Source organism: Corvus cornix, chromosome 1 (genome assembly GCF_000738735.6).
Source record: "Corvus cornix cornix isolate S_Up_H32 chromosome 1, ASM73873v5, whole genome shotgun sequence".
NCBI classification, from domain to species: domain Eukaryota; kingdom Metazoa; phylum Chordata; class Aves; order Passeriformes; family Corvidae; genus Corvus; species Corvus cornix.
This window is the reverse complement of record NC_046332.1, coordinates 28,911,247-28,932,699: the sequence shown is the minus strand read 5'-3', so window position 1 is coordinate 28,932,699 and position 21,453 is coordinate 28,911,247. Positions and strand designations below refer to the sequence as shown.

Sequence of the window (21,453 nt, the reverse complement as noted above, 5' to 3'; positions counted from 1 at the left end):
TAGTTTAACTAAAATAACACTTGTAATATGAAATTGGAATATCATTCTTCAAAACTGAGATTGAACTGGGAGTCGAAGAAGAGCTGTAGAATTGTCATCATTTCACATGATTGAAAGCCTCTAGATTGCTCAGATATCTTGCCTATTCCTCATTTTTAATGCAGAGTGGAATACTGCTCCAATGATACCCAGAGATACCTCAATCAGTGTTGCCTCTAGCAGCATCATGGGCTGGACTGAGCCTGGGTTTAACCTGATCTTGATTTTGAGCAATGATGAAAGGGTGTAAGCCATTTTTCTTCCAGGGTGGTAAATTCTGCTGAACAGATCATTTCTCTCTGCACTCAAGAGCAGCAGATTACTGGTCTGGCCCAGCAGAGTGAGGATGTGGAATGCTACAGCAGTCATCAGTGCTACTAAAGTGTCAGAGCAAAGGCTTGTACATGTACACATGTAGTCATTCATACTGTTAAATTATGAGCACAGCCATGGATTTGTTTGGTCCATGCCAACTAATCTCAACACAAACAGTGCCTACACATAGGTCAGAGGTTAGGATGGACCAAGGACCATTCCTGAGAGGTGGTTTGGATGCAGCCGTGCACTTCGGTGGGGTTGGAGTTTTTAGCCATGGGAACATGAACCATACTGTGCCTGCTGTCCTCAGAGCTAGAGAGCAGTTTAACAGCTTGTTAGATTTATGAGTGTGCATGCAGCTGGTGTGACTGAGGATGTGATTCAAGCCATACAGCCAGTAGGTGAGGGAGAAAGAACAAAAATAGTGAGGGACTTTAGGCTGTAGGTTGTGAAATGAGATTTATGAACAGAAAATTCTTGTGTACTTTTCTTATTTTTCTAATGGTTTCTGACTTAAAATATGCACTGTAAAAGGGACAGTGCTGTCTGCTTCAGGCTGCCTATTTCTGTTTGCTTGTGAAATACTCATGTGCTTGGTAAGTATTACCTTGCTCACTGGTGAGAAGCTGTCTGGAGAATGTTTGACATGGCAGAGCACAGGCTGCTGAGCAAGTCTTCTCTATTTTCTTTCTTCTCCATTCCTTTCTCAGTTTCTAGATGGCTTTCCCTGCCCTGATTAACTTTTCTCTCTTGTACTTTCTTTTAGTTTCCGTGGGGTAGATGCATTATACTTTGGTAAATGGGAGACTCAGATCTGATTAGAAAAGAAGTTCTTTCTGTGTTGAAAAATGGCCTTGTATATTATTTCAGCATATCAAGGCCATGTCTGGGAACCCAGTGGCAAAATAATGACATGACACAGTGCAATCTCTGTGCCAGACTGCAAGTGAGAAGGGTAATGAGCATGGGGGAATGCCAAATTCCTCTGCTGCCAGGACAGCCAAGGGAAGACAGTGCCTCAGGGAGGCATAGGCCTTTTGCAGATGTTCTGCTGCTCAGAGGGGCTGTCTGAGCTGAGCTGTGCTTGAGAACTGAGCAGCTCAGCATTTCCTGAGGTCTGTTACATAATTTTGGTGGGGTTACTTTAGCTGTAACCAGTAGTTCTTTCTAGTTTTGGCAAGCCAGCCCAGGTATTTTGCACTGCTTTTGAATCAAGGAGCTGCATCAGCTCCTCAGAGAGGTCTAAAAGGTATAAAGTATCCTGTAGGAATATAGGGAATGTAGTTCAGGGACATGGGTGAAGGCTGAGGTCTGTATAAACTTGCTCACTTGATCATGTCTGCTTTAGGATGAGCCTAGTCTTTCCTTTCCAGTGATTAATGTGGAGTGAATCCCCAGGTGTATTGGTAGGGATAGTGACATCCGCAGTCCACAAACTGGGAATAAAACCCATTGAGGACCTTTCACATGCATAAAACATGGACCAGTCATAATATTAAAACTTTGCAAGGGAAATTGGAATAATGAATCCTATTTGTAAGTAAGCTGGCTGTTGCTGTTGGGTTTTGGGTTGTTTTTTTTAATCTGGTTTTTGGTTTTTTTTTTTAAAGCAATAAGATAGAAATATGAAAATCAAAATAAGCAAATAAAGCTTCCTAGAATTTAAGAAAAGCCAGCTGATTTATACAGTATATATCAACACATGTAAATACCTGTTCAACTGAGTAATTTTCTTATTCTGTGTCCTAAATATACAGAGTGAGGAGCACATGCGTGCATACCACGATGGTCTCAGACCCTGACATTCTCTTTTGGAGAATACTATGTTTATAGTTTGCACTGTCACAGTCTCTTCTGTGTTTATTTGTACCCAAGCAGAGAACAACATGTCCGAGAGCAGTCAAGGCTAGTATCTGTCTCCAGTGGTAGATTCAATAACAGTGGAAATGCAGACTAGTGGGAATAAGCTAGGCCTGTGAAGTTCTGCCTGTACCCTGCTCCTGAGCCCTGTGATGCAACAGATTGTTTAATACTGGGATTCCTACACAGGCTTGCAATGTAATACCCAGCTTCAGAACTAAGTGAATCCATTACAGGATCAGATGGGTCATAATCCTAAACTCCCAAAGAAATTTGGTTTCAGAACTGGAAATAAACATGTCTTGGCCTCATGTCCACACTTACATCTGCAAATAAAATGGGCAACCATAGTTCTAAGGAGACTGGCATGGATTCATGTAGCTCATTTTGTGTCCCACCTTTTCCTTTCCTAAAAGAGAGTGGTCTCATGTGTACTGCTCATTATGATAACTCTGCTCCATGCTGTCAGTATGTTTACACTTTGCCTGGGAAAGTCTGGTCAGAATATTGCCAAGCAACTTGATAATCATGAGTTAGCCTGATTATGTGCCCAGTGTCTCTGCCCTTGTCTTGGCCCTTCTTAATTTATTAGTATGGACATAACCTGTTGTAATTAATCTGAAAACATGAATGTTTATTTTTGGTGTATGGAAGCCCTCTACAAGACAATGTTGTGAGGAACAGATAAGGTTTTAGTCTGAGTTGGAATAGCACAAAATACTTTTTTTTTTTAATTTTTTAAATACAAACAGAAATACTTCTGGATACAACTCAAGAGACCTCAGAGATTGGCTGGACCGCACACCCTTCTGATGGGGTAAGCATTTCCCTTGTCCTCTTCTTGACTGTACCTCTGCTGGGAAGATGTGCGTGCATCTGATGAAGAAAGGGAAACTGGAAGCAGTGAGACTTGATTTATGGATTTTCTACATATGAACAATTTGAACACAGTGTGTTGTACAGAGCCAGATTGTTAAGAGAGGAGGATGGTGAGTGGGATGCTGTTGCCACCTCCTTACCCTATTCCTTCCACTCTGCTCCAGAAATAGAGTTCTCCAGCCATCCCTCCATACAGATAGAATGGAATGGAATGGAATAGAATAGAATAGAATAGAATAGAATAGAATAGAATAGAATAGAATAGAATCTTTCAGTTGGAAGGTACCTACAACAATCACCTAGTCCAGCTGCCTGACCACTTAAGAGCTGACCAAAAGTTAAAGCATGTTATTAAGGTCACTGTCAAATGTCTCTTAAACACTGACAGGCTTGGGGTATTGACCACCTCTCTAGGAAGCCTGTTCCAGTGTCTGACCACCCTCTAGGTAAAGAAATGCTTCCTGATGTCAATTCTGAGTCTCCCCTGAGGCAACTTTGAACCATTCCCATACATCCTATCATGGATCCCAGTGAGAAGGGATCAGCACCTCCCTCTGCCCTTCCCCTCCTCAGGGAGCTGCAGAGGGCAAGCGGGTCACCCCTCAGCCTCTCTTTTCTCCAAATTGGACAAACCCCAGAACCCTCAGCCGCTCATCCCAGGACACAGCTTCCAGCCCTTCCACCAGCTTTGTTGCCCTCCTCTGCACACATTCAAAGACCTTCCCATCCCTCTTAACACTGCAGGGCCCAGAACTGCTGCCAGCACCCCGGGTGAGGCTGCACCAACGCTGAGCACAGCAGATGAACCCCCCTTTTGGCCGGCTGTGCTGCCGTCTTTGATGCCCCCAGGACACGGCTTTGGCCCTCTGGGCTGCCCGGGCACACCCTGCTGACTCTCACTGAGCTGCTGCCCGCCAGCACCCCCAGGGCCCTCCCTGCAGGGCGGGCTCTCTCCAGACGCTCCTCTCCCAGTTTGTGCTTGTGCCTGCAGTTACTCCATGCCAGGTGCAGGATCCGGCATTTGTTCCTGAGAAATTTCATGCCAGGGATGATTGCCCAGTGCTCCCATGGTGTACAAACCTTTCAGTTGTGCTCCTGAGCCCTCCGTGCTCCCAGGAGCATCGTACATGATCCCAACTAGCAGTGCCATCCTAAGTCTATGCCATGCCAACCCTTGGTTTTACCTTCAGCTCTCCTGGTAGTATGCCCTTCCTCCATCAATTATATATCAAATCTCTCAATCAGTCCTTCCAGTTTATGAGCAGAGATACATTTCTTCCATTGGGACAGTGGATTCTGTCAGGTCCCAGCACACCTTATGTCTCAAAGATTCTTCAACGGTCACAAACCCAGGCGTTTTGGCAGAGGCACCAATCCTGAAGCCAGGTACTGATATCTTGGCATCATGTGTTTCTTCCAAAGTGTTTTACCACTACTGGAAGGATGGAGAAAAACACTGCCTGTGGTCTGTAGCGTTCTTCCCAGTGCCCTGAAATCTCAAAATCAACTTTGTACTTTTTATTGGGACTTTATTTGTACCCATGTGAAAAAGCAGGTGTGGATAGTAGTCTGAAAGCTGTACTAAGCTCTTCCATCATCTAGTGGCATCACTAAACTGGGGCCCAGGGAGGCAGCACTTGCCTAAAAAGATGTTCTGGTCTGCAAATGGGTGCTTCTGTTTCACACAGGAGAAAGTCACGGATGGCCATAACCATAATGGCAAATGGTCTTAATGCAGATCTTGTTGCGAGGGGTTGGTTGGTCAGACCTTTCCGAGAACGCTTGAGCAGGTTCCTTCTCTCCTATCTCACTGTTTACGTCCTCTGTCTTACCCAGGGCCTTGTACCTATTCTGTAAAGCTTGTTGAGAGGATAAGGAGGGGTTTCTCTTACAGCTTTGTACAGGAACCCGCTTCTACCCCTCCTTATCCCTCCCTTGTGCCTTCCTTCAGGCACAAACCAGATCTGGACCTGCCCCTGTAGTGGCCATGCTGAGTGGATTATGTGCACAGATGTCAGAACACAGCTCCCACTGTGGTGAAGCTGGGTAGAAGCGACTTCTGCTTCAATGTGTTTTCCAGAGAAGAGTGTCTTTGTTGCTCTATCTCATTTGTTTCTGTCCTGTGTTTTGTCTCTGGAGATGAGAGACGGGAAAATAGGAGGGAAGAAAGTGTGACTCTCGCATTTTAAGATTGTCAGTGTCGTGTGACCAAATTTGCATGATTTATGTTTTCTGTCACAACAGTTCTTACTTCAGAGTTTTGACTGCTCTTCTTTACAGGGTCATACTCTGTCTAGAATGCTGTGCTGCACATGGCATCAGCAAGTTCAAATCTTGTCACAGACATGGCAAGGAGAAGGGAAAGACAAAGACCTGTCCTGTATTTTTGGTGCAGTTGAATACTGAATCCATTTTTTTTTACTGTTTCTTTTTTCTCCTCTATATCCATTGCAGTGGGATGAGGTAAGTGTCCTGGATGACAAGAAGCGCCTGATCCGAACCTTTCAAGTGTGCAACGTGGCTGAGCCAGGTCAGAACAACTGGCTGCGCACCCACTTCATAGAGCGGCGCGGAGCCCACCGAGTGCACGTCCGCCTCCGTTTCTCAGTGAGGGACTGCGCCAGCATGCGCACTGTGGCCTCTTCCTGCAAGGAGACTTTCACGCTCTACTACCACCAGTCGGAGGCTGACATAGCCTCTCAGGACATGCCAGAGTGGCGTGAGGGCCCCTGGACCAAAGTGGATACTATTGCAGCTGATGAAAGCTTTTCCCAGGTGGACAGCAGTGGGAAGGTGGTCAAGATGAATGTCAAAGTGCGTAGCTTTGGGCCACTCACCAAGCACGGCTTCTACCTGGCCTTCCAGGATTCAGGAGCCTGCATGTCCTTGGTGGCAGTCCAGGTCTTTTTCTACAAGTGCCCAGCTGTGGTGAGAGGATTTGCCTCCTTTCCTGAAACATTTGCTGGTGGGGAGAGGACCTCCCTGGTGGAGTCCCCAGGGACGTGTGTACCCAATGCTGAGGAGACGAGCACGACGGGGTCCTCAAGTGTTCGGCTGCACTGCAATGGAGAAGGGGAGTGGATGGTGGCCATTGGACGGTGTACCTGCAAGGCTGGCTACCAGCCTGTGGATGATGAACGAGCCTGCCAAGGTGAGAGAACTTTTTCCCCATCCCCCCAACTCAGGCAGCCACCTTTTTTTTTGGTTCTCTGCATCAGCAGTATTTCGCACTAGCCAAAATTTCACAGACCTGGGAGAGTAAATCATTTCTCACAGAGATCACTTTGTAGCAGCCTCTTCTGACACATTTAGCTCCTCAGACTGGAGTTGGGGTGACTGCTTGTCCTGGTTTAGGAATGGTGTTCCCTAGTTTGGTATTCCCACTAAAACCACACTGCCACTCGCTCCCCCTCCAATTGGAAGCACAAAAGGCAAAGATAAGAACAATTTATTTGAAACAGCAATGAGATAGTAAAATGAACAGTAACAGCAACAATATTGATAACAAAAGGTGTAAGACAAATGATTTACATGGGAAGTGACAATAAACAAATACTGATCGATTGGCTCTTTCCAACCAGGTGTTCTCCCAACGAAAAGGAATGCCCTTTTCCTCAGATTGTGAGTGCCTTCTCCCCATCCCTGGGAATGATAAGAGGTGGTGTAGAGTAACATCTAGTCCTGGTTACACCCCCACAGCCACACCCACTCCCAACTGATGCAGAAAATTATCCTTGTCCTGGCCAAAACCAGGACACCACTGCTTGCTGCTACGAACATGATTGAAAACTCCACTCAGGCCTTAGTTCCAGCTGCCACCAGAGACAGCCTCTCAGGCTACTTATACAGAACTAGCAGGAGCTCTCACTAGCCAGATGTACCGTAATTCCACTTCTTTACCAAGAGGCGACAGTGTTAGAAAGAAGATGCCACATGGGGGAGAGCTGAGCCCAGAGCTAACACACTCTTTTGTCCTAGTTATTTCTGGCCCTTTTGCTAGTGTATAGTAATAAAATAAAATAAAATAAAAAAAGGGGAAATGGCAGCAGCTTGGTCATGGGACAGAGAAAATGTGACAGGGCTCTGTGAGCCTGTCCTGACTAGAAAAAGCAGTCTTAATGGTATCATCATTACTAGTAATGTACTCTCTGCCCCAGGGCCCATGGTATTTCTGTGAAATGTTTGTAGGAGGAAGTAGAATACATCACATATCACCCAGAAGTGGTATTGGGCTAAAATCTGGCCAAGCCTGAACACCCAGTCTAATGTCATGAGTGTGTTCCTGTCTCAAGCTTAGGACTGTCCATTAGAGCAAACTGCTTATGTTGGTTATGATGTTCTTCTGATGCTTCCTTTGTTTGAATATGCATCTACTCAAAATCTCTCAGCCATGTAAAATGTTGCTGCAATACACTTAGTACTCTAAAAAATAAATGTAATGTGGAACCCAGTTTTGGCTGCAGACAAAATGCAAAAGTTGGATTTATTCAAACGAGAGTTAACTCAGACATGGAGCATACAAATACTCTGGTTAACACCGAGTGCAAATGCAATGAATAATTAATGGTTGTCAATATGTTACCTTAAATTCCTGCTTCATGAAGTGATTTGGGTCATGCAAAATAGCTTTATTAAAATACAGGTCATTGTGCTGGAGACTTATAAAGAAATTAAAATTGGTAAGTGCTTTTCATTTGTTTAAACTTTGAGAATAATTAAAATATGTGTGCCTTTTTATCCTGCTCATTCTGGGAGAAACGTAACTACATTCATTTAGTGGTGCTCCAGAGACAGTAAGCTCTGATGTAGAGCAGCTCTGTGTGGCGCTAAATTTGTTGTCTGCATCAGTAGCATGACTAGTTCACAGTCTAAATAAACTGCCAGTCAATAATTTAGTTTCAGATAGTACTCTTAAGCAGTCAAAAAAAAAAAAAAAAAGAAAAAGAAATTAGACTTGCCAAAGAAAAATGAGGGGTTTTTAAAAAATCTGTCTTCCATTTTTTGTAGTATTCAGTAAAAGCTGAAACTTCCTTGCAGCTTCATTGTCACAGAAGCTGGAGATAGATGAAAATGGTTAATATTATAAGGAATAACTGAAATAATGACAGTCTATCAAGCTACAAAAGTCAGTTCCCGTCATTTACTTCCTGAGATTCCATGAGCAGCCTAGAGCAGCCAATGACAACCAAATAGGAATCATAATGTTAGAGGGGTTTTTTTTCTCCTCATGTTTCTTGTAAACTCCTCTGGCTTGATCATCCATCCTGATCTCTTCTCCTGCTAACAACATTTTGCTGTCCTGTCTGAATGAAGCCACATTCAGCTCATGTAATTTGTCTTTTTGCTTGGTGTTTCTCTGTGTGGAGTCCTCTCCAGCACTTCTCCTCTGTACATAACGTTCTCCCTTATGAAGAACAGAAGTACTCCATGATACAGAGCTGCCACAGTGTTCTAGATGAAATGCAGAACAAAAGCAATAGCTCAAGGGCAGATTTCTACTGATGGTAATGCGGAGAGGTGTTCTTAATAAGACTGAAGAATCAACCAAGGATAAGGAGGAGAAGCAAGTTTCCTTCTTACGCTTTAGTAGAAGAGTGTGTGGGCATTGCCTTCCCCCTCACCATATGCAAGCCTGTGGAGTCCTTCCTGGACCAGCTGTTACCTCTTTATTTAGAACAACGAATCTGCCAAGAGCCATTCTGGGCAGATAGCTAGAAAGACCTTTTTTTCCCCCTGCCCCCTGTCATGAGTTAAGGTACTTTCTTTCCTTACTTTTATAAGACTGCCTGCTGTATGTTACTATATGACAAATTTATCCAGCTAAATGGAAGAGTGAAATGGCAACCTTTGGGTGATGTGGGGCCCAGTCTGCATGGGGTTCACTTTTGACTTTATCTGAGTAGACTTGTCATGGTGAACAGTCAGAAAAGAGAATGGCAGTTTACAGAGGAAAAAAGCAGGTTGGGACCTTAGCTCATTTTCTTTCTGTAGATGTATACACACAGGGTGCATTGCCTTGCAAATGTCTTACAGGATTTAAGTTACCAGTGCTTCTGAAAATAATATTTAGAATGTATGACTGGGACATTTTTAAAAATATTCCAAAAATGACAATGTAGACAAAAAAGAGAAGAAGAATGACTGCCTGATAAAGTGCTAAGCTGACTTCCAAATAAAGAGGGAAAGAGCTCTGGACAGAGCTGAGCTGATTAGCCAAGTGTGTGGCACTTCTGTACAAACATATTCAACCAGGGGCAGAAAACACCAGCCAGAAACAGGAGGAGGGAACAAGTTTGGAATGAAAAGAGTTAAGCTGTACTTGGGAGAGGGAGGAGGAGAGGTGTTGGTTTAATGTTTGTTTTTGTTTTCTCATTACCCAAATCTATGTTAATCAGCAATAAATTAAATTTCCCCAAGCCAAGTCTGTTTTGCCTGTGACAGTAATTGGTAAACAAGCTCCCTGTCTTTATAACTTCTTTACCTTTGCCCACGAGCTTTCTCATCCAATTTTCTCACTATGTCTTGCTGAGGAGGGAGAGTAAGAGAGTGGCTGGGTGGGCATTTGGGTGTTTATCAAGGTCAGCCATCCACATGGCTGCTTCTCCTCTCTTCTTTCCCTGGATGTTTCTAAGAGTATTAAGCAAGCCAAAGGTCTGCCTGTCATCTGTAGTAGCTTTAAGGATTCCATAAAATGGCTCATATGCTTTGGCTATCTGTAGTCCCTTCTGATTGCAGAAGGAATCACATCTGTATTACTGATAACTACAGGAGCAAGCAACTGTGCACGGAGCTGTTGGAGGTCTCATTTGGGAAGAATATTGCATGATTATTTTTGTACTGTTAAAAAATGCCCTTTCTCACCAGCTTGAGTAAACCTTTTTCAGTGTGTGAGGCTAAGAGAATTTAAGGTTTATATTAAAGTAAAAGATTCAATAGTCTGCTAAAAATATGCACATACTAGTAGCAAAGGAAAAAAAAAAGCACAATAAGCTCTTCTTAAATTTTAATCACTTAAAAGATGCTTCCTTTAAAACCACAGGATAATTTACATTGCAGGGACTTGTGAAAGTCACCTGCTCCAACCCTATGCTCAAAGTAGGACCAAACTGGGTTAGGTCACTCAAGGCCTGTTCTAATCTAGTTTTAGTTATTACTGAAGATGAAGATTACACAATGTCCCTGGGCAACTGTTCCAATATTTGACAACACCCATGGTGAAATTACTTTTTCCTATGCAGAAGATTTTAGTAAGATGTAGTAAGAGGTTATTACGACTTGTGTCTGTTACCTCATGTTCTGCCACCTTCTGCCTACACCTCATTCATATCCTCCCATCAGGTGGCTGATGACAGCCGTAAGCTCCCACCCCACAGCCTGCTCTGCTTCAAAATGAACAAACCCAATGTCTTAGCCTCTCCTGGGTAAGAACTTTACTTTCAAGGTAAACTCACAGTAGACAGTAATGTTTGGTGCCTTGATCTAGATTACCTTTTTCTATTTATTTTTCTCCCATATTGCTCCTTTCATCAGCTTCTCCAGCCTTCTTCTGCTATTTGCACATACATTTGGGTGCTTTTCAAGTAGTTTGCTGCTTTTCCTGTTTCAAGTGCTTACTGTCTACTTGTATTCTGTCCTTACCCTGCCCAAATCTTTCCTCTCGTGTTTTTGCCTTTTTTTTCCTTCGCTCAACCAATTCCCTGGCAGTTCTCCCATATATAATTATCCAGTAATTGCTTCAGCTCCACCTCTTTTACCAAAAAAATCCCTTACTCAACTGATCTCTTATCAACAGTTAAGCGGGAAAGAGTTCTTAGTCACTTCATTAATTTTATCTCAGTTGATTCGATGCTCTTCTTTAAGACTCAAAAGACACACTTTTCTCTCCTTATGTTTCTTTCATTTTCCACTCTCTCTTACCCACCCAAACAGTTGTAGCAACTGTGAAACTCTCGATCAACCCAGGGCCCCTTTGCGTCACTGTGCCTTGCTTCTATCTCTGGCTGATCCCACCTTATTCAGAACAAGATGCAAGATGCACGGTAGCAGTCACTGTGCAGTAGCCTGGCCCAGTGGGAATTTACTATCGCCATAAGCTAGCCATAGACATTTATGGGGGGGAGGGGAAGAAGTGCTTTATCTAAAAAACACTAAAATTTTTATTTTCTAGTGTGTTTTCTGCATGCTAATTATGCTATCTTTCTAACATTTTGAGAAATGTAATGTCTAAATGTCTACATCATATTTCTACAATATTGTCAGTTACTAACTCCTTTCCATCATCCTGCCCTCTAAGTGCCAAACTCCATCCCTTTGCCTAGAGTCATTCTTATTTGAGGCCCTCTGTAGCTCTGCACATCCCATTTTCCCCAGGCCTCAAATTGAGCTGTGTCTATTCATCCTTCCCAGTTTGACTCCACTGCCAGCTTTGACACTGTTCATTTTCAATACTCTCTCATCTAGTATTTATTCTTGCTGCCCCATAGTACACCTGGGAGCAGAACTCCCATAACAGAAACAGATCACTTGTCTCAGTCAAGAAGAGAGCAATTTTATGCTCTTCTAAATGTCTTCCTGTGTCCCAGTTCAGTTCCAAGTCATATCTGCATACAAAAAGTCAGTGTCACCTGTATCCCATTCCCTAAAGTCACTGTTGGGTGTACCTAAAGCTCTGTTGAAGTTCCCTTGGTCCTTCTCCACTTGCTGCATTTTGTTTAGTTCTCAGAATATTTCCTCTCTGCCCTTACCATCTGAGTGAGCTTTTTAATGCCTCTTTCTTAACCTCTTTGGTTCTTGGTCTGTCCTCTCTTCATTTTCATTTTCTTTATCCCTCTCTTTCTTGCCACTCCACAATTCCAGCACTTTTCTCTGCTGGTTTTGGTATTTGTTATTGTTAGAAGTCTGTCAGAAGCTGCTCCTCTGGCCTCCCGGGTGGAACTTGTCTCCAGTGAGCAGTCAGGCACACAGGGGCGAGTGTTGTAGGGGGAGCTGATGAAAACTGGGTCAGTGTCTGAGATGAGCTGTGCCCAGCTGAACTGTTGTGGCATTCTGACACTGTGCCAAGATATGAAAAATGACTGAGACAAGCTGAGGGAAAAGCGCTTGCGCACTCCAAACTCTGCCTTCTCCTTTCATAGTAGCCTTGACTTGATGGGAAGTGGCAGCTTGCTCTGCCCCCTGAGGTGCTAGCTCTGCAACCTTCTGTCCTTGCATTGGATATTGTGAATCAATCAGAGCTAGATCCGTGTTTTCTTGGAAAGTCCTGGTGCCCGGGGGATGGTAAGTGGTACGATCGCCGGCAAAAAGGCCTGTGGCTTAGCTGGTGTTCGTGTTTCATGTGAAGATGTTCTCCAGGAACACACTGGAGGTGTTTCAGGAGAAGCCGCTCTTGTTCAGGCTTTCTCTGGGATGGTCCTGAAGTGGTAGTGCTCACTGCAGAAAAGCATACTAGTCCTAGTGACAGTGGGCCTGCTTCAGCCTGAATATTTGTTACGACTGTCTCAAGTGAACACAGTCATCTGCAGAGACTGGAGGACCATGGCAAGTGGACCTAATGCCGTGATCTGCAGTAAGAAGGGAATGCAAGGTAAGATCATTCAGAAACAAATGAGGGATGGATTCTGTGTGTGCGAAGACAGCCCTAGTCTCACTGTAACTGCTTGAATAAAAGGAAGTTGCTGTTGCCTATTTAGATTGCTAGGGAATTTTTTTCTCTTTCCTCCTGACTTGACCTTCGATATACTATTTATAGTGACTGGACTGAGGCAATGCCAGGAAAAGCTCCATGTCCTGGGAACAATTATTATTGGTATCTGAGGGCTAAAGTCCTGAGTGCTGTGGGCTAGCCTATCTTAGGTAGTTTTGGAAAGGGATAAAGGTGCTCATGAATGTAAGCAGCTCCCTGACTGGATGCAGAGGCAGGGTTCAGGTGGAAGCAGAAAGTTGTGATAGCTGCAATGCCTGCCTTTGGAGGCCATTCTTTAGCTTCTTTTAGCTGGAGGCCAGTTCGTGTTTGCTTTACTCAGTCCAGCCATTTTGGCCAAAATTACAGATGTAAAATATAAGCAACAACAAAATTTAGCCACAGTATATTTTTTCCAACTATATTTTCATTAGGAAGGTGAGAGAGATGTGAATCATGTTTAATCGCTGTAAATCAGCTTTGCTTGCAGTATGCTATATGATTTCATTTTGCTGTTTTTCTTCTGGAAATAGAAATACCCAGGGGCAGAATGAGAGTTTCAAAGCATGATTGTTTCTCTGTATCTGCCATCCCTCCTGGAAATAACAGCGTGAGATTATAGGTTTATGTTGTAATTATTTTTTTCACTAGACAATAAAAAATAATCACTGTGGAGAGATCTTTGCTCCTAAGTTGCTCAGTATTCTGCTCCACAGTTCTTCAGGTGCAATTTCTGTAATGTGAGTGGAACCAGGCAGGTGACTCTCTTACTTATTGTTTTTCTTTACACTTTTCTGTCCTTGTTTAAAGTCTTTTCTCAGGCCCCTCCCTCAGAGGGAACCTGACAATCTATTCTCATTTCACTTCTGAACATCTGAAATGAGATGTAGTCTAGTGTCAAGAACTTTCCATTCATTGTTCCCTGTCCACCCACAATCATGTATGTGATGAGTGATCTGGCAATGAGGCAGCCAAGACCACAGGATTCTATCCACACATTTTAATTGGCTTGTGTTTAAGGGAAAACACAGAATAGCTCCACTTGGAAGAGATCTCTGGAGCACACCTTAACCTCTTCCCTGTACAAGCAGGGTCATCTCCAGCAATTTGCCCAGCGCTAGGTCCAGACTATTTTTGAAATTCTCTAAGGAAGGAGACTCTGCAACCCCTCTGGGTAACCTGCTTCAGTGCTCGGTCACTCTCATGGTAAAAAATTGTTTCCTGGGTTCAGAGGGAACCTCCTGTGTTTCAGTCTGTGCCCTTCACCTCTGGGCCTGTCACTGAGAAACACTGAAGAGACCCTGGCTCTGTCCTCTTTGCATCCTCCCTTCAACTATTTGTGTACATTCATGAGATTGCTGGAAGCTTTCTCTTCTCCAGGCTGAGCAGTCCCATCTCTACCAGCCTCTCCTCCTGTGAGAAATATTCCATCCCCTTAACCATCTTTATGGCCCTTTGCTGGATTCTCCCCAATATGTTACTGTCTCTAGTGTACTGGGGAGCCCAGAACTCAACACAGGACTCCAGGTGTACCCTCACCAAAGCTGCGTAGAAGGTAAAGATCATCTTCCTTGCTGCAGAATTCCCCAAGGTCTCCAGGACCTAGAGTTCTTAAAGGCTGGTCTTGCTAGTAAAGACTGATGTGAAGAAGGTGACCTGTGTCACCCAGCAGTTGACCCACATTTTCCCTCTTCCTTGAGCCACTTCTGTTCTTAGAGAAACCCTTCTTGCTTTTGACATCTTGTGCCAGATGTGATTCCAGGTAGGCTCTGGCTTTCCTAGCCACATGTCTACGTGTTTGGACGATGTCTCTATGTTCCTCTCAGGCTACCTGTCCGTGCTTCTGCCTTCCATGTGCTTCCTTTCTCTGCTAGCAGCTCCTTGTTCAAACATGCAGTCCTGTTGGCATTTTTTGCCTGAATTCATGCTTGTTGGGATGGATTGCTCTTGCACCTGGGAGAGGCAATCCTTGCACATGAACTAGCTTTTTTGAGTCACTCTTCATTCCAGAGCATTACCCCACAGGACTCCTCCGGATCACCAAGGTGGTCACATCTGCTCTCCCAGAGTTCAGTGTTGTGAGCTTGCTTTTTGCTCTGTTCACTGCACTCTGAATCTTGAACTCCACATGTCATGGTCACTGTAGCCAAGGCTGCCTTCAACCTTCACATCACCAGTGAGCCCTTCCTTGTTTGTGAGCATCACGTCCAGGGGGCACCTCCCCTCATTGTCTCCTCTATTGCTTGGGTCTGGAAGTAGTTCCTGATGCTTTCCAGGAACTTCCTGAAACGCTTCTACCCTGCTGTGTTCCTCCTCCAGTAGATAGTAAGGTAGTTGTAGTCCCCCTTGAAGATCAGTGCCTCTGAATGGGAGGCTGATTCCAGCTGTCAGCCCTCAGCTCGATCCAGTTTTTCACAGATAAATATTGAAAGCCCTCTGAGATGCCCTGGTGTAGCCAAGACATCAGTCTACTCTGGTCTAGCACATAGGACATGTGAACATAATACTGAAATTCGTTTTTTTGGTGGAACAGCTGCAGTGAAATTTTATTTGTTCAGTTTACTCAGCTCAAGTATAGTGCTTATTAATGAGACTATGTGGCTTCTTCTGCTTAAGTTAAATAAAGGACAAGGGAATATTTGACCTGGAGATGTTGGAAGGAGGAGATGTGTTTACATTAATTCTGCTACTTTACTGTAAACGGCAACTGTATCAAAATCAATTCAGAAATGGGCCAAGTTCCTTCTTAAATGTGCTTAGGCTTTTTTTTTTTTCTTTTTCCTTTTTTTGTCTGCTGCTCATATTTGAAGGTTTTGTCAGAAGTCTGCTACTTTAGTTGGTGGAAATATTCTTTTTTAAACATGTAAATTACTGTGAAGTCACCTGTTCTCATGCTGTCCTTACTCTTGAGCATAAACAAGCAATTCTTCATTGAGTGACTCTTACCGTTCTGGGATTGCAGTCACAAATAGATGCTGCCTCAATGAGTAAGAGGTCTCATAGGTAGCAAGGAGTCACCTCAGTGGGACAAGACAAAAGGCATTGGACATTGGGCAGTGCTAGGGGAGACAGCAATGACCTGCATTTGCATATGGTTCTGACATATAATGTCAAACACAGTGCATGGACAGTGAAATTAGATTTTGTGAGGCAATTAGCACAGGTGTAAGTATTTGATCACTAGTGTTTGTTACACATAACTATTTCAGTGTTGTCTCTATAGTAGTGTCCTGCATCAGTGATAGGAACAGATAACATTGTTAGCTGACACCATGTCCCTGTGCAAAGGCTTGTGTTCTTGCTCTGTGTGTTGGTTGGTTGGTTTTTAGAAGCAGCTTTTGAATGTTTATGGTCACTTGGAGTGACTGCCCATAGCATTGATGAAGTCTTGCACGGCCTTTTAAGCAATAGAGGTGCTCTTACTGATGCCATGATGATTTTTTGCCTTTTCTTTTATACCCCTTCTATATACCATTTTATAGCTTTTGTATTCTTAGTGGTTTTTAGCCTACATTCTTAGACTTATTTGTTATGTTAGGAGACTAAACATCTTAGAAGCCCCAGACCCCAAGGTCCTCTCCAGAACAATTTGTAAACTAAGATAGAACCATCCAGGGGAAGGTTCCTTGGGGAGGGGGAGGCTCATTTGAGCCTCTCATTGGGCAATCTTTGATAGATATGCTAATTAGTAAGACCTAGAATATTATACCAGATCTTTGGGGGGTGCATTGCTGTGTGCATTGAGGTGCATTTGACCTGGACGTAGTGCACCTAAGGATCCTTAAAATAAATACCAGGTAAAATCCCTTTTCCCCTTCTAACCGTTTTCTAACCGTGATTCTTGATTTTAAGACCAGGAAAAGGCATCATTACTCACATAGACTGGCTTTCTTTACTGAGGAGGTGCTGCACCATTTTGTTCCATTGCATAAAACCTACAACACTGCACTTGTGCTTACTACCTTTGTCTAACTCATCAACAGCGTGCTATCTCTGCACACCTCATCCCTGCATCTTCAAGCTCAACAGCAAATTGCCAGTAGACTTCAAAGAACTGTGTAAAAATAAATGTTTATTTATTTTAACACAACATGTTTATTTTTAAATTAGTTTTATTTACTAAATGCCAGACAAGTTCTTCATTCACAGCTTTGCTAGCTTTCCATATGATTTGCAATTGGGCTAAAGGTGAATCTATCTGAATTCTTTTAGCACCGTCCTTGTAGGGTAAATGTGTTTTTATATGGCGGGGTAAAGTCTGTACCCTCTGCAGATTTCCCTTTAGCATCACATACATGACAGACATTACCATTACCTGTTCATTTTCATTATTGTGACTAGCAGGAAGATTGTTGTCCCACTTGATATCAGGATGTAATACTGAATAAAAGAAAAGAACCATTCTGCAGGGTCTACCTTGACAAGTGGAATGAATGTGCCATTAGTTCTAAGCCTCGACAAGGGCTCAGAAGGAGTTTGATGCAAGAAAAAACAGATGAGATAAAATCACTTTTAAGCAAATAAAGATACATTAAGTTCAGCATTCTCAAATTTGAAACAGAGAAAGATCCCTGAAATTTTGGTGGAATGACTATGCAGTGCATTGAATGAGAATTTCCCGTTCATACTACTCATGGTTTCAGTACAGGTGCATTTGCCAAGAAGTGTAAAAATTATATTCTACATCTGTGGCTGTTCAGAGAGCCTTAAATTGAGTGAAAGGTGTATAATTTATAAAGTGGATAAAATCTTACATACTTTTTTTTGTCCATATGAACATACGGACATAGCTCTCCATGTGAGAATTAGTTTGATTTTCTGCTGGATAAAGGCCTGAAGGCGAAGGCAGTTGCACTTTTCTAACCATCATCCATCACAAGAAGATTACAGTCTCTTCTTCCCCTTTCCTTTCCAAATGGCAATGTATCACGCGCTGAATGTTGTCGTTTTTTGAGTGCTGGGAAGAAACAGTGCTCCCCTATCTAACAGCTATTATTCAGAGTTGTTGAAGTCCCCTTTATGGTCCGACCTGTTCCAGAACTTAACACTCCGTTCATGTGGAGGTTGCTCTGCATCCAAGAAGAGTTTCAACAGAGAAGATGAAGTAATACAAGAGGCATAAACCTGATGGGACTCCACAGCTGTTACGGGCTGTTATTTGTGGACTGCGCCTGTAACCGCAAAGGGGATTGAACACATATGATCCTGATTTCATATAACGCCTCTACACAGTATTCTTCTCTTACTGGCTTTGCTTCTTTTAAATAACTTTTTGCTATCCACAGTCCTTTGGAATATTCTGCTTATGGTCACCCCTAGGACAGTTCTGCTCTTGAGGGTGTCCCTTGTGTCTTTTGACATCAAATGCTTATCTGGTATCTATCTGAAAGTTTCCCATTCCTTGTAAATGCTTTTTATTGTGAAATTAATGAACAAAATGTCAGCTGCAAATGAACTTTTACCTGAGTTTTGTTAGTCCATAAAATCTAAAAGAGCTGTATCTATTTATGTAGAAAATCAACTTTAGAAAACTTAGATAAAAACAGTAAAATCTGTATCCTAGCACTTCAGTACTAGGTCCAAGCACCTCCTGTTAGGCATCTTTGCCAAACCTAGAATGTACCATACTCTCACATTGTTAATAAGTTATTTTTCATTTTCTTTCCCCGTGGGATGGATTTCCATCCTTGTTTCAGCTTGTTGCAAATACATGTTCCTATGCAGATTACATTTGACTAATTAACGTGCTTTTATCCATTACTGGGAAGTTTTCAGAACTACAGGAAAAAAAACAGGACTGCCAATCTTAGTGTCTGCTCTTAGTTTTAATGCTTAATCAGCCATGGTAGTGTATATGACTTAAAGTAATGAATCTGTTGTAGGCAGCATAAAAAATCCAATTTTGTGGCTGTGTTAGGTGGGGGGAAGGAGATGTGGGTAGCTGTTAGATATTTCAAGACAAATCACTTGGCTGGGCTCTTTGGATTCTCCAGTTTAAAAGCTCTTTGAGTGAATAATGAGAAGACAATTATTTGAGGTGGCCAAAGCTGTCTCAGTTCTCTGCTGGTTCTCTTTCATCTGCCAGTGAAATCAATCTAAACACTTACATATAGAATAAAATAAACTGTTTTGAAATTGCAGCTTGAACAAAATATGCTCCATAAAGAACCAAAACTGGTAGTGGCTCTATGCAGTAACTTCTCCCAGCAGTAGCAGCACAAGTTGAATGTAAATAAGGTTACAGTGTTTCTGAAATCTGAATTAATGATTTTCCTGCTTCTGCCTCTCTTATTTTCCTCCTCTTAGCCTGTCCCCCTGGTTTCTTTAAAGTATCTGTGGGAGATGAGCCCTGCCATCTGTGCCCTGCCCACAGCCACGCTCCACTGCCAGGTTCCCGGGAGTGTGTGTGTCAGAACCGGTACTATCGATCTGCTTCAGACAATTCTGATGCTCCCTGCACTGGTAAGTGTTTGGATGAAGTGTTTGCAAGCAACAAGGGCAGTTAATGAGAGAGAATGTGCCTGGATGACTTGGGGGGGTTGCAATTCCCTTCATCTCAAGAGCTTTGAAATATCCCAAAACTTGCCTTTGCTTCTGCACCTGACTACAGAGTAATGGTGAGAATGAGGATTCTTGGGTTTCATTACAGCCTTCAAAGGGAAATATTCTGTAAATAATGTTTCCCTTGCCCCTCCCTGTTACTGAGCTCAGCCTCTCTGTCCCTACCCTTCCCGTCTTGCTTTGTGTCTGTGCCCAGGTTTAGCAGCACAGTTCTGCTGCCTACTTCTACCTTTCTGAACTTTTCACTTCTTAGCTGCAGTGTCTTGTCCCACTCATCCCCATGCCTCCTTCTCACCCTCTGCATTTTCCTCCTTCTCTTCGCTGTCTCTCTGCCATCACGGGAGGTGTTGGAATGCACAGAATGGGCAGTTTTTCAGCTGTCAGAGTTTACCCCTGATGCCATTGAGGAATCTGGCTGGCACCAGGAATAATTGCAGGCAAAACTGGTATGCAGTTCCTGGAATAGATGGAACAGGTTAACGGTAGTCTGAGAAAGTTCAGACATATTAGATGCCGAAGGAGAGAATTACAGGTCTCAGCAGAGAGCAATCTTTACTAAGGTTGTGCAAAGTTTAAAATTTCAAGGGATTGGCACTTCCCTGTTCTACGGAAATGAAAAAGTCACACCCTTGAAACAAAGACCCTTCTTTATAATTTTGTTTGTCTAAAATGTGCTAATACAGTTGTTCCTTTGTTTATGTAAGTGTGTGCTTGATGTAGCAAAGAGAATGTTTTTCTTAGCCTCGCTCAAAGAAACAACTAAAGAAGAGGAAGAATGACAAGAAAAAGCAACTTGTTCTTCTATTCTTCTCCCTTTGCTTTGCTTTTCCCTTCCCTCACCTCTCTCCCATTCTTTCATGGGATTTGGATCTTTCATTCGGTTTTCTAGGCATCCCCTCTGCTCCTCGTGACCTCAGCTATGAAATTGTTGGCTCCAACGTGCTGCTGACCTGGCGCCTCCCGAAGGACCTGGGTGGCCGCAAGGACGTTTTCTTCAACGTGATCTGCAAGGTGTGCCCGGCGGGGTCGGCAGGGCCGTGCGTGCGCTGCGGGACAGCGTGCAGTTCGAGCCGCGCCAGGTGGGGCTGACCGAGAGCCGCGTACAAGTCTCCAACCTCCTGGCCCGTGTGCACTACACCTTCGAGATCCAGGCCGTCAACCTGGTGACTGAGCTGAGTTCAGAAGCACCCCACTTTGCCACCATCAATGTTAGCACCAGCCAGACAGGTGAGGAGACCTCTGCATCCGAGCCCCGGAGTTTCTACTTCTCTTTCTCATTTGATTTGCTTGTATCTTTTGAATCCTGGAGTTTTGTATTTTTACTTGTGTGGTGTGGCTTTTTTTATCCTGCCCAGCTAGTTCTGCAGTTTCACTTTTGCCCTTCCTGTTCCTGCCTTATCTAAATGGGCTTTCCATTCTTTCCTCTTGGCAGAAAAACTCAAGTTTAGCAGCTAATGTGGTTCTTGGGGAAGAGGCTGCCCTGGAGCAGATTCCAATGGGAGATGTAGCGCTGTGGGTCAGACAAAGCATGTTGTTTCATTGTGCAAGAGAGGGGACACTATCAGGGTTTGACGAGGATTTTGTGAGCATCACCTTGCCAGAGAAGTTCTTAGTGAGCATTTCTTAATTTCCTCTTCATTTTCTCTATCCCCTACTCCTCTTCATTTCATCTTCTTATTTTCCTGTTAATAAACAACTTTTTTTCCTCTTTACATGGTAGAAATATTAAAATGTGTTGTGCAGTTATATTCAAAGATGTCGTGATCCTTGTAACTAGAAACTAAACCGTGGGGATAACTAAACTAAGATACTAATGGCTTGTGTGGGCAGTCAGAGGAGTTCTATTTCCTGTAAATATCATTTACAAGGACTGGAGCTGGAGAGAAACATACATCCAGGCATAGAGTTCTGCTAAATGTCAGCATTAAGAGACTGGGCATATGTTGTTCTTCACAAGCATGTATAAGCTAATATGGAGAGGAATTATACACAGCTTGTTTAAGAGGATATAATGAGGAGTAATGTGATGAAGAGGAGAAAGAGGGGGAGCATTTTGAACTGAGTGACAGAAAATGTCTGCAAACATTTAGAGTTGTGTAAATATTAAACTGAAACAA

The 21,453-nt window shown here is 43.3% G+C and overlaps 1 protein-coding gene across 1 annotated transcript in view; it reads left to right on the top strand.

Annotated features, from left to right (window-relative positions):
* Positions 1–21,453, top strand: part of LOC104687156 (ephrin type-B receptor 5) — a 58,831-nt gene that overhangs the window by 7,441 nt on the left and 29,937 nt on the right. Inside the window, 5 exon segments of the mRNA XM_039560638.1 lie at positions 2,970–3,034; positions 5,551–6,247; positions 19,082–19,237; positions 20,226–20,384; positions 20,387–20,563. Of these exon segments, the coding sequence (XP_039416572.1) occupies positions 2,970–3,034; positions 5,551–6,247; positions 19,082–19,237; positions 20,226–20,384; positions 20,387–20,563 (1,254 nt within the window).